The sequence below is a fragment of the Mesocricetus auratus genome, unplaced genomic scaffold (assembly GCF_017639785.1).
Source record: "Mesocricetus auratus isolate SY011 unplaced genomic scaffold, BCM_Maur_2.0 Super-Scaffold_100691, whole genome shotgun sequence".
NCBI lineage: Eukaryota > Metazoa > Chordata > Mammalia > Rodentia > Cricetidae > Mesocricetus > Mesocricetus auratus.
Window position 1 is genome coordinate 51,116,028 of NW_024429267.1, and position 16,191 is coordinate 51,132,218.

Consider the following 16,191-nt stretch of genomic DNA (forward strand, 5'->3'; position numbering starts at 1 on the left):
GCTACAGAGAAGCCCTGTCTCCAAAAAACAAACCAAAACAACAACAACAACAAAAAAAACCCTGCAACTTTGTGTTTGGCTGGTTATGTCTGAGTTGCCATCTATAAGAAGAGTTGGGTCTCTGAGTTTTGCCTCAGAGTCAAAACTAGTCCAACCTGGAGTAACCCGTTCTCCTTTGAGCAGCTCTGACTAGGACAAATCACCTTTTACCAAGGGTCTTAATATGCAGCAAGGCAGGACGGGTTTTACAAATCCCTTTGCTGTGTCCTGGGTTAGTGCCTGGTAGCCACTAGAGTATTATCTCACTCTGCAGGCAAAAAGAGCCTTTCTCCTAGTTCCTCTCAAATAGTTGGAGCTGAATTCTATTCGGGGAATGCTCTGCTATGGATGCTAATTAACCAATAACTTTGCAAATAGGTCTCAGGCTTTAGGAAACAATAGCACATTTATTGACTTAATTTTGTAAAAAAATTGTATACTCTAGGAAAAATGTTTTTAGTTGCTTTTGTTTTATTCCATAGTAGACTTCCTTTTGTTTAATTTTGGTTACTACAAGTCAGGACTGTAGAAATAAGAGGCTAGACCATAGGTAGTTATGCAGTTAAGAATACTTGGTGCTTGGTGGTGGTGGTGGTGGTGGTGGTGGTGGTGGTGGTGGTGGTGGTGGTGGTGGTGGTGGTGGTGGTGGTGGTGGTGGTGGTGGTGGTGGTGGTTTGCCATAGGGTCTTACTTGTGGTTCTGACTTACCTGGAACTCACTATGTGGATCAGGCTGGCCTAATATTCACAGAAGTCTGCCTGCCTCTGTCTCCCACATCCTGGGCTTTCCAGCCATAAAAACATTTGATATTCCAGCAGAGGAGGACCTGAGTTCATTTCCGAGTACCCACATGCACTGCTACAACCATTCATAACTGCAGTTCCAAGGCAGTCTTTCTGTCTCTTTGAACACCAGCCAAATGAGTAGACAGGACACTCATACACATAAAAGTAAATGAATTTTTTATACACTTAAACTTAGCCAGTGGATTTTGTCACGTCTTTAGAGTCCGTGTGAGAAAGGTCAACGTAGAGTCTTGAGTACTCAAAACAAGAGGTGGTAGGAGGGTATGAGCTCGTCATAGCAGTTGTATGTTCCTCCTTGGTTTGTTTGTTTGTTTGTTTGTCTGTTTTTCAAGTCCGGGTTTCTCTGTGTGGCCCTGGCTGTCCTGGAACTCTCTCTGTGGACCAGGCTGGCCTCTTAATTCAGGTCAGTCTACTTCTTTCTGCCTCCTTCCCACATGCTCAGATTAATAGCGTGTGCCACCACACCCAGCTAGTGGTTGTCAACCATGGCAGTTCTTTTGTGTTACTAAACCCCAAAGGAAGAAAAATACCGAACTGTGAAAGGTAAATTCATAAGGTAGGGGCTGGAGAGATGGCTCAGTGGTTATGAGCACTTAATGTTCTTATGGAGGTCCTAAGTTCCGTTCTCAGAATTATATGGTGGCTCACAACCATCTGTAATTCCAGTTTCAGGGGATCTGATACTTCTTTTGAACATGGTGCACATATATACATGTATACAAACATTTAAAAAAACTAAATATTAAAAAAAATCAGACAGTAAAGTTCAGAACAGGACCAGCATCTCACCGGATATTACAGTTTGATTGTATGCACTTCATACTTTATTAGGAGGGGAATTTTGAGTTTTCATTTGGAACTGAAATGTATGGAGTTGAAAAGGCTATGGAAGACAAATAGAAAGAGAAGCCTGTGAAGTCCTGGTCATCCTTCCAGTGGGTGTTTCTGGAGTGGCGTATGTGGCATTGGGCTTTAACAGGGCAAGTGCTTTGTCTCTGCACTCCTTGCCGCCCTTGGGATTTGAAACAGGCTGGCCTGGAACTCTTGCCTCTGCGTCTCAGGTGCTGGGATTACAGGCACATAGCACCATGTCCAGTTCACAGAGCCCTTTAAAGCTCACTTCCTTAGGTGGACCAGGAAACATGATGCAAAGAAAGCTGGGGCACAGGACACCTTCCTTCTCACTCTTATTCTCTCAGGCTTGAGGATTTTGTGTTTTTGAGTATCATGAAATAATCCCAGTGGGACAAGTTTCCCTTTGTCTGTGAGAGCCAAATGAGCACTGTTTTTGTCAGCCTCTCATTAGCTGCTTTCCTGGGTGACTCCGCAAGATGAAGTCCTCTGTTTTCATCTTTACTCCTTCCATGTTTGAATGGCCACACCTAACACTGAATCCTGAAAAGCCCTCTTTTAACATCTCTAGCCCACTCTCTGATTTCAAACTAACTTTATCAGTGTGGATGCCCCGCGGTAGCTGACTCTGGGTCTGCTCCTTGCTGTCTTCACTATGTCACATGGTGGCAGCTCTTCCTTCACAGAACTCTGGAATCGCTCTTGGCTTCCTTCTCACAGTTCACATCTAAAAGCAGAAAACTCACTCAGGCTCTACCTTACAGTGCCTTCCATGAGTGACCTCTGCTCTCAACCTCTTTTGCTGTTAGCCAGTGGGAATATACCTTTAGCCTTACCAGCTCAAACTGAGGGGCGGACACCACTCTGATAGATGAACATTGCTCTGTATTTCTCTCTTGAAGGTTGACTGGCTTTTCTTGGTCTTCAATTGCCATTTCCTGTTTTGTTTGTTTGTTTTGTTTTATTAACTCACATGTCGTTTGATTTGTTCATATTTACCTTGGGGAATAGCAGGTATTTTTGGTGATTTTGTGAACACTTCTTAGGTAGGCAACCCTTTGAGGGGAGTACAAGTTAAAATATTCCCTCTCTTGTATTTTTTCCCCTTTGATCAGTTAGAATATTGAGTCCACAGATCTGGAATTTAGCTTATTGACAGGCTATACAGGTTACTTTCTAGAGAGACTGTTTTGTCTACCGTTGTATGAAATCATTACTTGTCCACTTGAGTTTTTCAAATGTTTCACTATGTAGCTCAGGCCTCAGCTCTCAGTCTTGCCTTACCCACCAGTGTTGATGTTTTCATTCAACATTTTTGAATAATCAGATAACTAACACAAAATTTTTACTTTGCTGGGCAGTGGTGGCACACGCTTTTAATTCTAGCACGTCGGAGACAGAGGCAGGTTGACCTACAGAGCGAGTTCCAGCACAGGCTCCAAGGCTGCACAGAGAAACCCTGGTTTTTTTCTTTTTTTATTATTTAAAAAAAAAAAGCAACAACAACAAAAATTTTATTGCCTGAGTTCTTGTGAGGCTCAGTATAATTTTAAATGTATAATGGTATATTTTTTGAAATTGCATCTATGCTTTTTTACTGTTTTCAAAAATCAAGATTCATAGTTAAATATGTTATAATCTGTGTCTTAGTTTAAAATTTAAAATTCCTATCATCATAAGTACTTTTATTAATCTTTCAGTATATTGGACAAACTTAAGGGATACTTTAAAATTAAGGAATATTTCAATAATGCACTATGCACAGCTGTTTTTTTTTCTATATTTTGATGACCTTTTGTTGATAATTCTATCATCTAGAACAGTGGTTCTCAACCTTTCTAATTCTGTGACCCATTTGTACAATTTCTCATGTTGTGGTGACCCCCCAAACATAAAATTATTTCATTGCTACTTAATAACCAATTTTGCTACTATTATGAATTGTAATATAAATATCTGGTCTGTAGGATATCTGTTATTCAACCCCTGTAGGGGTCATGACCCACAGGTTGAAAACTGCTGATCTAGCGTCTCCTTTGCATATTATTCTATAGGCCCACAGGATTGATAGGGTGTTGGTAGTTAATCTCCAACTCAGCCTGTACTAGAAACAGTCTTTAGTTTATACCAAATTATACCATCATTTTTATTAATAACAACCCAGAAGTAGTATTTTTTTTTAATTTGGGTACATTTAACTCTGTGTGTATGTGTGTCTTTGAGAGTTAGGTAATGTGGATATGAGTGCTGTTGCCCTTGGAGCTAGAAACGGTTGTAAGCACCTGACATGGGTACACGGAATCAAACTCAGATTCTTTAAAGAAAACAGTAAATACTCTTAAAACACTGAGTCATCTATCTTTCAGCTCCTTGTGGTTAATTTTTTTTACAGCAGCTTATCCTAATTTTCTAAATTCTCTAGACCACTGTGTAGAAATTATGTGCGTACCAATGAAGCAATGGGCAAGTGTGACTTGGATTTAGTAACACAGAGAGGCTCCAAGATTAAAATTGGTCTAGGTTCATACAAAAAATGTTTGTCTGTATTCATAGTATCATTTATTGTCACCCCCAAATTGGAAGACAACAGAAAATATACATCACTTGATGAGTAGATGAACAAAATTTGGTCTGCTTTTGCAGTAGAGTACTATCTGGCAATAGAAAGGGAAAACATAACATAAAAAGGAAAACATTAAGTGAAAGAAGGCAGTCTCCAAAACCCCACATATTATGTTTCTGCTTATATGAAGTGTCTATAATAGGCAAGTCCCTAGAGATAGAAGGTGGATTAGTAATTGTCTGGGGATCTGGGGAAATGACAGGGGAGCATAGGAAGTGATTGCTACTGGGTTTGGGTTTCTGTTTAAGATAATGAAGTGCAGGCTGGGTGGTGGTAGCGCACACCTTTAATCCCAGCACTCATGAGGCAGAGGCAGGTGGATCTCTGTGAGTTCGAGACCAGCCTGGTCTACAGAGTGAGTTTCAGGACAGCCAGGTCTACACAGAAAAATCTTGCTCAAAAAATAAAATAACCTTCATGGTGCAAATTAATATTTCAGAAAAGCAGAAAGCTAATCATGGATACATATGCGGTAAAATAGTTTAGGAGAATGATCAGTGAAAATAAATTGACAATCTCCTATGTATTAATTAGGATAGATGGTGTGATTTTTTTTCAGGGACAAAAGAGAAAGATCAATTAGAAAATGCTTCTCTGGCACACTGACAAATTAATTTCATGTAGTTGTATATTTGGAGGGACAGTAAATTGTGTGGAATAGAGTGGTGTTTTTTATGTGGATTGTTTTTGATGCATAATTTCTTTAAATCAGGCCAGTCTTATGAAATTCGGATGCTGGATAATCGCAAAATGGGAGATATGCCTGAGATCAGTGGGAAGTTGGTGAAGGTAAGGACAGTCTGTTTTCATTTGTATGGACTCTGTGGTGATTGAATAAAAGTAGCTACTGGCATGCAGGAGGCTTTTAGGTTGTTTTTTAAATGTGTTTATTTTGTGCATGTGCCACTGCCCAGCACACTTGAGACTGGAGGGAGTTGGTCCTCTGTTTCCACCACAGGGCTTCTGGAAACTGCATCTTAACCTCTGAGCCATCGATGCAAACTTCTTTATAAAAATTTTCTCTTTAGAAAAATGACTGTTTTAGAATTTTGGGCTTTTTAAGCTGTATTTTGCCTTCTGTGTGTGACATTGAAATTACAGTTGTTGGGAACCAGGAAACAGTAGGAAAGTTTAGTTATGCAGAGTGAAACCCATCACCACAATGAAACTTTTCAGTTTATTTTATTTGTTATTATTAGAGAGAGAGATCATTCCAGCACAGGTACACACATGCCTTATGTGAGGCCAGGGGATAACTTCCCTTCCAACTTTTTCCAACTTTGTATTCTGGAGATTGAACCTACGTTCTCAGGGTTGTGCTGCAAGCAATTTTACCAGCTGAGCCATTTGACCAGTTGAACCTTTAATTTGAAAATATGTTAATTTAAAACTTTTAAGATCCTTTAATTTCTCTTTTTAAATTTTTCTTCGATATAACTTGAAATTTCAGTTTATCTACTGCCATATCTAAATGAGGATGTCAGTCATCCTACATATAGGGACATAGCCCCTGTTTGGTCAGCCTTGAGGATTGATCTTGAGACAAGGAATACACACACTTCACATATGACTCATGGAAGGTGAGTCCTTGTAGCTTCTGTCTGTCTGTGTACCAGGGTTTGTTATAGATACCACAGCATTAGAGGCAATACATTTTTGGAATATGTTTATTGGGAAGGTATAAATTGAACTCTCGGCAGGACAGTGGATATTAGTTGCAATGTTGGGGATCAAAATGGGATGTCACACAGGCTAGACAAGTTTGCCCATACTCCCAGTAATGGTTCTTTTCATTGGTTTTATTGTTTGTTTGAGACAGGGTTTCACTGTGTGGCCCTGACTATCCTGGAACTCTGTAGTCTACGCTGTCCTGAAACTCAGAGATCTGCCTGCCTCTGCCTCCCAGGTGCTAGGATTAAAGGTGTGTGCTACCACCAACCCAGCACCAGTAGTCTTTTTTTTTTTTTTTTTTTTTTTTTTTGGTTTTTTCGAGACAGGGTTTCTTTGTGGCTTTGGAGGCTGTCCTGGAACTCCCTTGGTAGTCCAGGCTGGTCTCAAACTTACAGAGATCCACCTGCCTCTGCCTCCTGAGTGCTGGGATTAAAGGCGTGCGCCACCAATGCCCAGCTCGGTAGTCATTTTTTAAAGAGGAGAAAAGATTGCACTTTTCTGTCACTGAAAGTTAAACTTGATAACTAGCATGCTGCTTTTACTAAAAAATTTGCAAGTTTAAAATTTTGTTGTTATTATGGATTCTTTTTTTTTTGTTGTTGTTGTTTTGTTTTTTTTGTTTTTTCGAAACAGGGTTTCTATGTATTGTTTTGGAGGCTGTCCTGGAACCCATTCTATAGACCAGGCTGGCCTTGAACTCACAGAGATCACCTGCCTCTGCCTCCTGAGTGCTGGGATTAAGCGCATGCGCCACCACTACCTGGCTTGTCCTGTTTTTAAAAGATTTTTTAAAGTATGTATATGTGGTGTGTGTTCGTGCACACAGCAGAAAATCCCTGGTAACTGGAATTACAGGTGGTTGTAAGCCTCCATGTGGGTTTTGGAAACGGAACTTGTGATTTCCACAAGAGCAAATCCTCAGCTGTAAAAACTGCTGAACTGTTAGTCCTCGTACCCATGAATTCCTTGTGTGTGTGCTGGGTTTTACAGTTTACTAATTATTGTTTGCTTAGGTCATCAACCAAGACTAACGATGTTCTCAGGAAAGTACAACACAGTTTGACATCCACACCAAATGCCAAATTGAATTTCTATCAAAGCACTAGAAAAGTCAGTTCTAAAACACTTGGCATTTATCAGTGAAAATTGGCTTTTTACAGCAGTTCCCTGATTGAGAAATAGCTGATTAGATAGGTGAGGTGTTTAAAATGATTTCATGGAGCTAGTTAAAATTTAGCTTATCAGATTAATTTGGTATGAAAGGTTAATCATTTAATTTGTTCAATTGCCTTGGATTTACTTCCAAATTAAAATATACAGAAGGGATGTATCAGACTAACTCGGGTGAAGAAATAGGCAACACTGGCAGTCCATGAAATAAGGACTCATTACCAAAACCAGCCAGATGGGTCTGTCCTATTGACATCACACTAGTCTACATAAACCCTGAGTACACTGATGGAAAATAGTTCATTTTAAGAGATTTTACTTCCAGCTCACCGTTCACTTGCTAGGCACTTGTCTGATTTTCTTTTTCCTCTATTGACTGTGTTTTGACTACACCCAGTTACACCCTGAGAGGTAGGATTTAGAACATGAGTGAGGGTTGGGGTGTAGCTCAGTGGTAGAGCACATGCCTAACAAGTGAAGGCCCTGGGTTTGGGCCTCTCGGGTGGGGGTGGAGCGAGTGACAAAACAATAAAGAACATGGATGAGCATAGGGTGAATATATTGAAAAATCAAATCACATCTTTTAAGTTTTCTTTATTGGCCCTGTGATCTTTGACTGTACAACTTAAATTTGGAGGCACCTGGGTCTCAAATGGTGTTGTCAGAGGTGCTGTAGAAGTTGTTTGTGTTGAACTTTGATGTGCTGTCTCTGCTTGTTTTTTATTTATGAGTGATGGAGTCTAACTTGGAGACTAGTCAGGCCTAAGACTCCTTATATAGTCCAGGATGGCTTTGAACTCAGTGATACAGCCTAGACTGACCTAGATTTCCTGATCCTACTGTCTCAGCATCCGAAGTGTTCGGATTTCAGGCCTGTGCCTTGTGTACCAGGTTCTGCCCCTTGACCTTGGCTTAGTGGCCATGCACTCCACTCTGCCCCTGCGGCCTTGGCTTGGTAGTTGGCCCCTTTATCTAGTGCTAGTTCTATAGGTGAAGTCTCCTTTTACTCAGAACATTTAGCTCCCTTCCAATGGTTTTTGTTTTTCTGTGTATTCTACCTCAAGCCACTCCCAACATGACACTCTTTGACTTTTGGTGGGTCTGTGCGGTCTGGCACTCAGCACGTAGTTCAAGCCTCAGACTTACTGTGGTGTTGCAGTGCTAGGTTTGTGAGTGAGCTGTCAGACCTGGCTCACTCTGTATTCTGGGTTAGCCTCGTATTTTCTGATCCTCCAGCCTTCCATGTAGTTAGGATTATATGCTTGTATAGGTAGGCCCAGCTAGGATTTTTTTTAATTTTTGTCGATTTATTTTAGTAGCGTGTGTATGTGTGTGCCACTGTGTGTGTGTGTGTGTGTGTGTGTGTGTGTGTGTGTGTGTGTGTGTGTGTGTGTGTGTGAATTATATGGAGTAAATTCTCTCTTCTCACTTTTATGTGGGTTCCCAGGATTGAATTTAGGTTGCCTGCAAGCAACCTAATGTCTCTTTAGAGAAGCTTATTGATTGTTACTTTTTTTGAGACAGTCACCTATGTAGCCCAGCTGGCCTCAATCTTAAAATGTCCTGCCTCAGCCTCTGGATTGCTGGGATTGTAGACATGAGTCATTACAGCCGGTATTAAGAGTAGTAAGTTAGTCGGGCGGTGGTGGTGCACGCCTTTAATCCCAGCACTTGGGAGACTGAGGCAGGCAGATCTCTGAGTTTGAGATTAGCCTGGTCTACAAAGTGAGTTTTAGGACAGCCAGGGATATTACACAGAGAAACCTGGAAAGGGGGGAGGGTATAAATACAGTTTACTGTTGTAATATTTATAATATTTTTTTACCTTTCATAATTCTTCTGGGCAGCTGGTATTTTCTTAGAAATCTATTTCTTACTAATTTCATGGTTATGTACACTGATTTTTTTCTAATTACAGTATTGAATTATTTTATAAATTAAAAGTTGTAACTGGGCAGTGGTGGTACACACCTTTAATCCCCAGTGCTCTGTTGGATCTCCATGAGTTCGAGGCCAGACTGGTGTACAAAGTAAGTTCCAGCCAGGGCTGTTACATGGAGAAACCCTGTCTCCAGAAAATAATTTGGGCATAATCTTTATTTGTAATATTTGGTAACTAAGTATGTCATAAACCGGGCTTCCAAGAATGGAAAGGTTCACAGGTAGTATTTCTCTTCTTGTATTTTGGAACTAAGATGTCACTATATAGCCTATGTTGGCTTCGAAACTAGCTGTTTGTGTGGCCTAGGATGGTCACATAAGCAGTCCTGCCTCAGCCTCCCAAGTACTGGCATTATAGGTGTGAGCCATGAAACCCAACTTCACAGAAGGAGTATTTAAAGCAGAACCTGGTTTGTATGTTCATCTATTATTGGTTAATATATAAAAATAAAAGCAAAAATGCTTCTACCTTTAGCTGGAGCGGTTGAAGTGCCCACTTTCTTCTCTTGTTTCACAGAGCATCATAAGGGTAGTGTTCCACGACAGACGGCTACAGTACACAGAGCATCAGCAGCTTGAAGGCTGGAAATGGAATCGCCCAGGGGACAGACTTCTCGATTTAGGTACAGGTGGCTGTCAAAGACCATGGAGATGAAGGTGCTGTGTAGCTATGTCTATTAACATGTTGGCACCGTGTAAAAATCATCTCGAGGATGCAGCATTGGTGTTGGTAGATCTGTCTTGAGAATCGTTTTATGCTTGAAGAGTGAAGTAGTTTTGTGGTGCTAAAGTAACCTCCACCAGGAATTGTATGATTTTGAAACTGTCTTAAACCTCAGTTGGCACTGTCCATCATATTCTTAATGAAATGAAATACAAGCCGTGGTAGGAGAAACTGTGATTCTTGTTAGGTGGATTTGATATTGAAGACAAGGTTGACTACGGAGAACGTTGAAGGGAAGTTCAACATGGATTAATTATTTCCATAGAACATAATATAGTAAGTTTTAAGTTTGTTTTGTTTTTGTTTGTTTTGATTTTTTTGTTTTGTTTTGAGATGGGGTTTCACTATGCTACCCAGGTTGTGCTTGAACCTCTAGGCTCAAGCAATCCCCAATGCCTCAGCCTCCCAAATAGCTGGGACTCTACTTGAGTGTGCCACCACACCAGGTTCAACTCGCAAGTCTTTTAATTACTTAAAATGGATGCTTTTTTTTTTTAACTTGTGTTTGAACATACAGATATTCCAATGTCTGTGGGAATAATTGACACAAGGACAAATCCAAGCCAGTTAAATGCAGTTGAATTTCTGTGGGACCCTGCAAAGCGCACGTCTGCCTTCATTCAGGTTTGCCTTTTCGTGTTGTTTAGAAACGTACTGCCCAAGCCATCTAGAAGATTGAATTCCAGGCTCATGAAAGTGTTTATTTGTAAATTATAGTGCAATGCCTTTTTAAAAGATACACAGTTAAGGGGCTGGAGAGATGGCTCATTGGTCACGAGCACTGACTTCTCTTCCAGAGGATCTGGGTTGAATTCCCAGCACCCACATGGCAGCCAACAGATGTCTGTAACTCCCAAAATATGACACCATCACACAGACATACATGCAGGCAAATCACCAATGCACATAAAATAAAAATAAATTATTTTTTAAAATACACACAGTTAAAATGGGTTTAATTTACTAGATTTAGTCATGTAGACATAAAAGATATTAGGTGATAGTAATAAAGTTTGTTAATTTTTGTTTTGTTTTTTGAGACAGGGTCTCTCTACATAGCCCTAGTTGTCCTGGAACTCAGTATGTAGCCCAGGCTGGCCTTCAACTCCCAGAGATCTGCCTGTTGAGTACTGAGATTAAAGGTGCACTATTACACCTGGCAGGCAGCATTATCATCCTTTTGGTTTGTTTTGGAGACAGAATTTCACTTTGTAGCTTTGGATGTCATGGAGCTCACCATGTACAGTAGTGCCACCAGGCCTTTGGGGTTTTAATTTTTTGTTTGTTTTGTTTTTCAAGATAGCTCTGGCTATCCTGGAACTCACTCTGTAGACCAGGCTGCTTGTGAATGTTGCCTCTGCCTCCCAGGTGCTGGGATTAAAGGTGTGCACCACCATCATCTGTCATAATTTTGTTTTGTTTTGTTTTGCTTTGTTTTTCAAGACAGGGTTTCCCTGTGTAACAAACAGCCTTGACTGTCATGGAATCTGTAGACCAGGTTGGCCTCTAATTCACAGAGATCTGCTTGCCTCTGTCTCCCAAATGCTGGAATTAAAGATATCCTTAACAACTGCCCTGCCTTAAATTTTATTTTTTTATCAGTGTTCACAATAATAGAAATGTTTGTTTTTTTCATGTTACACATTTCTCTTGAACAGAAACTGTCATTTAAAAGGAGACTATTGAAAGAAAAAGTTTTAGGTTTAAATTTTTTTTTCTAACTTATTTAAAGCATGTTCATAATCAAACTTTAAAGCTTCCACCAATGAAGAGATAATGGTACTGGATTCTTCATGTGTCCATCATGTCACAGAAATCCATCTGCCTCTGCCTCCTGAGTGCTGGGATCAAAGCTGTGTATCACCACACAAGGCACTTGTTGACTGTTTTAAAATAGACCCCACTGTATTTTATCCATAAACACTTGTGTGTCAAAGAGATAACTTTAAAATAACATGATTACATATTTAAAACCCAAAACTAATGTAACATGTAGTATGCAAATTTGTAAGTGGTGGAATTTAATTATTGTGTAGGTAGTCATTATATAGAAGGGAATAACTATTTAATTGTGGGCCCGCTTAAGTAAGCTATGTTTGTGTCAACTCTAAGGATCATTAGCATTCAGTATTTGAGTTGTCTATGAAATAGTCCCATCAGTTAATGGTAGTGACATGATTCATATTGGCTGAATATTGTCACATGCTATTAGTGTTTGTCCACTGAGATAATCAGTTTGTAGTAAATAGAGTGATGAGACCTGGCTTTGTTTCTGGTTGTGCAACCACATTGCAGAGGTGAAATCACATATCATTTGAAGAGGGCGTGTGTGAGTAGCAGTCAGACATGACCCTTGGTCTTGCTGCTTGCTAATAACTTCGTGTTGTATCCTGAGACTGATTTTTCAAGTGGTATGGGGAGTGGTTAAAATGAATTTTGCCCCCAGGGTCCTGCCAGAGCTTGGAAAGGTTGATATGGAAAGTTTAGATGGATACAAATTTGATAAGTAATGAGGTTTTAGGGGATGAAAATTGCCCAGGGAAAGCATTACAGATTGGTGTGTTTGGAGAAGCAGTAGCAAGAAACTTGGCTGTCCATAGCAGGAGTGGAGGCAGTGGGGAAGCAGGCTTACGACTCTGGGCCTGAGAGAGTATGTGCTGGGGTGGAGGCAGGTGACAGTGACTGGAGCAAGTCCCCATGAGGAGAACACTCAAACAAGAGAACTGCTGAAGGCCAGTGAGTCCAGAAATACTGGAGCTCTGAAAGAAAGGCCTGTATTCAGAATAAATCCGGAAATTCGTTAGATAATTTGACTGTTTGGTCTGTTTTAAAGGATCTTGAGTGTATATCCATGAGGGAATAAAATAAAATAGAGCCTCACTGCAAAGTTTTTGAATGTAGTTCGGCTTGAATTGTGTTGTAGGTACACTGCATCAGCACAGAATTCACTCCACGTAAGCATGGAGGTGAAAAGGGAGTGCCTTTTAGGATCCAGGTTGATACCTTTAAGCAGAATGAAAATGGAGAATACACAGATCATCTTCACTCAGCTAGCTGCCAAATCAAAGTCTTTAAGGTAAGCAGTGGAAGTCAGGAGGGATGCTCAGTTTTGCTTGTGAAGTGTGTGCAGCCAGATGAATGAGGTCATTTACTTTGTTTTTAAGCCTAAAGGTGCAGATAGGAAACAAAAAACTGACCGAGAAAAGATGGAGAAGAGAACACCTCATGAAAAAGAAAAGTATCAGCCATCTTATGACACCACCATCCTCACAGAGGTAATGCAGCACGGCATTTGACTTTGCAGAGAAGCAGAGGTTTGTGTGTTAGCAGGACCTTGCAGATGTGTTGCAACAAAGGGATTGGGAAGGCAGGGTGGCGGATTGACATGATATTCCGAGGATTTTGTGGGCACATGTTTTACCTAAGTTTGGGGATTTTCATGAGTTTATTTGCCTGGGTGGGATCTTGAATGAAGATGCTGAAATCCCAATGAGGTCTCAGAATAGACCTTAAAACCTTGAAATTGACAAGAGATTTAAGTGGGGGCCTAGAATGTCCATTTTTTTATCACTGCTGGGGTTTTGCATTTTCTTTAACTTTGAATCCTGTTAGTCATACATTTGTTTAATTGAGCTCAAAGACATGAAACAGGGTATTAGGTCTTTCTTTGTATAATGAAAAGACATTGACCCCAATCTTTGGTGTTTGTCCAGATGAGGCTTGAGCCTATAATTGAAGATGCAGTTGAACATGAGCAGAAAAAGTCCAGCAAGCGGACTTTGCCAGCAGACTACGGTGATTCTCTGGCAAAGCGAGGCAGTGTAAGGGACTTCTGCTTCTCTTTTCATTGTGCAAGAACCCTTGTGCAGTGTTAGATATAGGACCAACTTCCATGGAAAAGTAAAGCCGAAATTGTTTTTTATGTCCATGTCTTTATTTAATTTGCTTTTGTTTAGACTTTCTGCTTTCTGTTTGTTCCTCGCTGAGGAAAATTTCCTAAATCTAACACTTTAAAACAAAGCATAAACGATGTTGACCTTATTGGGTGGTTTTGGAGGGAACGACACTCAGAGAGATGTTTTCCAATTTGTTCCCTTGTTCTCTTCCCCTCCCCCCTCCCTTCCCCTTCACACACACAGCTCCTTCAAGATAATTGAAATTACTTGACTAATTTTAAATCATTTTTATGTAGTTAAAAAAAGTTTGGCTTTTTTCATGTGTATACCTAATAAGAAAATTTTAGATAGTTAAGTGATGGCAGCAAGCTTGACAGTAACATGTGCAGTACTCTGTGTCACATCCCCTTGCATGCACTATAAGAATGTGTGTCTGTCTGTGCTTTTAAAAGCCTCTCTGGCAGCACTGGTAGAAAAACATCTTTGATTGTGTAGTGTTTCCTCAGCACCTGCTTGTGATATAATGCTTCAGACCACACACAGTGGTGACCTTGCTGCACTTAACCCCAGGACCCTCAGGAACAAATAGTGAGGGTTTTTGATTAAGCTTTGTCAGATTAAATATAGCAAGTCTTTATAACACAACTCTGTCCAGCAGTCCACAGAGATTATTTTGATTTCAGATTTTAACCAGATTATATACCCTTATTAAATATAAGTAGACATGCCAAAGAGTTTCTTAAAATAACTATTTTGAGTACTCTGTTCATTATTGCACTGCTTGTATTAATAGGGTCCCCCAAATGGATCTTCACTCTTTAACAATTATCTGTGATTAATTGTGGACTTTGAAGGTCAGTGTCACAAGGACTATCTCAGAACATCATTTCCATCTTAAAGCAGTGTTTAAATGCTTCTTTGCGCATGCTTGCATCCCAGGGCACTGGGAGCACATGCTGCATTTTCTTTAATTTATTCATTTATTTTTTTTCTTTTTTAGACAGTAGCCCAGCATGGCCTAGAACTCACTATGTTGCACAACTTGGCTTTGAACTCATGGCAGTCCTCCTGCCTCAGCCTCCCCAGTACTAGGATTTCAGATGCGAGCCACCACACCTGATTCTCTGCATTTTCTTTATTGGGCTGTTCTGGTTTCAGTCAGAAGCACCCAGTGCTCCTTTCCCCAGATGTCTGCTCTCCACTTCATGTGTTACCAACTCCTCATTGTTCTGAAAACCTACACGTTCTTAGTCACATTTTTTGGAGGGGATCTTGGGAGCTTAAGTCATTTGCCTTTATAGCTTGCCTTATAAACCATTTAGTGAATTTAAAGAAGTTGGTTCTGGTGTGATTGATAGGTAAATCAGTTTTAGCCAGAGCCAGTCCAAAAATGAGGAAGTCAGTAGTAAATTCTTGCTGCTTCTTAAGCCTAAAATATGCAAAACGTCAGCAGTTCACACCTGGGATTTCACATCTTCTTAAGTGTGCCGCCTGCCTCCCTGGCTGCATTTGGTTTGGGTTTGATGCTTCTAGAGTTGGTTAGACTGCAGTCTGGAAACCTGTTCAAAATACAGGGTCCAGATCATGAATCCCTTAATCAAGAACATAGCTGAATCACTTCGTCTATAACGGGGGTGGGGGTAACCTTTCTTGCAGTTTTGGGCTTTCAGTTAAAAAGATGTCTTGATAAAATCTAAAGCATGCTGGATGACAGGGTCCCATGCTGAATTGTCACTCCTGCTAGTTACCAGGAGATGATGCGGAATAAACCCTTTGTGTTTCTGTTGACCGTTGGCTCGCTCCTGGATTGCCAGTTTGCTGCTGACAGTGGGTCTTCATTCTTTAATCTTGGTGGGAAAACACTACATTTGCAGTACACTGAAACCGAAACTGCACAGGTCCAGACCATTGGCAGAGCCTTCAGGAACACCAGCACTGTACTACAGCATGCTCTTAGCAGCTCTGTACTACAGCATGCTCTTAGCAGCTCCCTGGACTGTGGGTACTTGAGAGTGGTACAGTGCTTGCCCGGCACACATAGTGATCTTGGGTTTGCTCTCCAGTCCCACAAAGCAAACAAAATCCCAGATTAAAACTCCTCTTTTGATAGTAAAAGCATCTAAATTTGTAAAAGTGAAATAGATGAGTGTATGGTGAGTAAACATACCGTCTCCACTGTGCCAAGCCAAGATAAAGTTTGGGGATAGCTCTATCTTCTCACAGAGCTGGCAGTAATTACCAAGATAAATTTGAGGAGGTGTTGCATTGAATATTAAGAGTTACTTGGTTGTATTGTGATATTTTTTATTAAGAGAAGGGTGGTGTAACAGGAAACTCTTGCATGTAGTGGAGTGACAGTCCAGTTGGTTAGACTGTACACCGTATGAACTGAGGAAAAAGTGATAGGTCATAAGACAAAAAGGGCTCTACTGTTACAACAACAGGTATTTCCATGTTGAATGTAACGTG

The 16,191-nt window shown here is 40.5% G+C and overlaps 1 protein-coding gene across 4 annotated transcripts in view; it reads left to right on the top strand.

The window, feature by feature from the left end:
* Window positions 1-16,191, top strand: part of Ubp1 (upstream binding protein 1) — a 47,247-nt gene that overhangs the window by 15,853 nt on the left and 15,203 nt on the right. For 3 of the 4 annotated variants that reach the window (XM_021230077.2, XM_013117045.3, XM_005075020.4), the window contains exons 3-8: window positions 5,033-5,109; window positions 9,620-9,725; window positions 10,344-10,450; window positions 12,750-12,902; window positions 12,991-13,101; window positions 13,540-13,647. In XM_021230077.2, the coding sequence (XP_021085736.2) occupies window positions 5,033-5,109; window positions 9,620-9,725; window positions 10,344-10,450; window positions 12,750-12,902; window positions 12,991-13,101; window positions 13,540-13,647 (662 nt within the window). The remainder of the gene's footprint in view (window positions 1-5,032; window positions 5,110-9,619; window positions 9,726-10,343; window positions 10,451-12,749; window positions 12,903-12,990; window positions 13,102-13,539; window positions 13,648-16,191) is intronic. The other variant, XM_005075021.4, reaches the window with a different exon arrangement.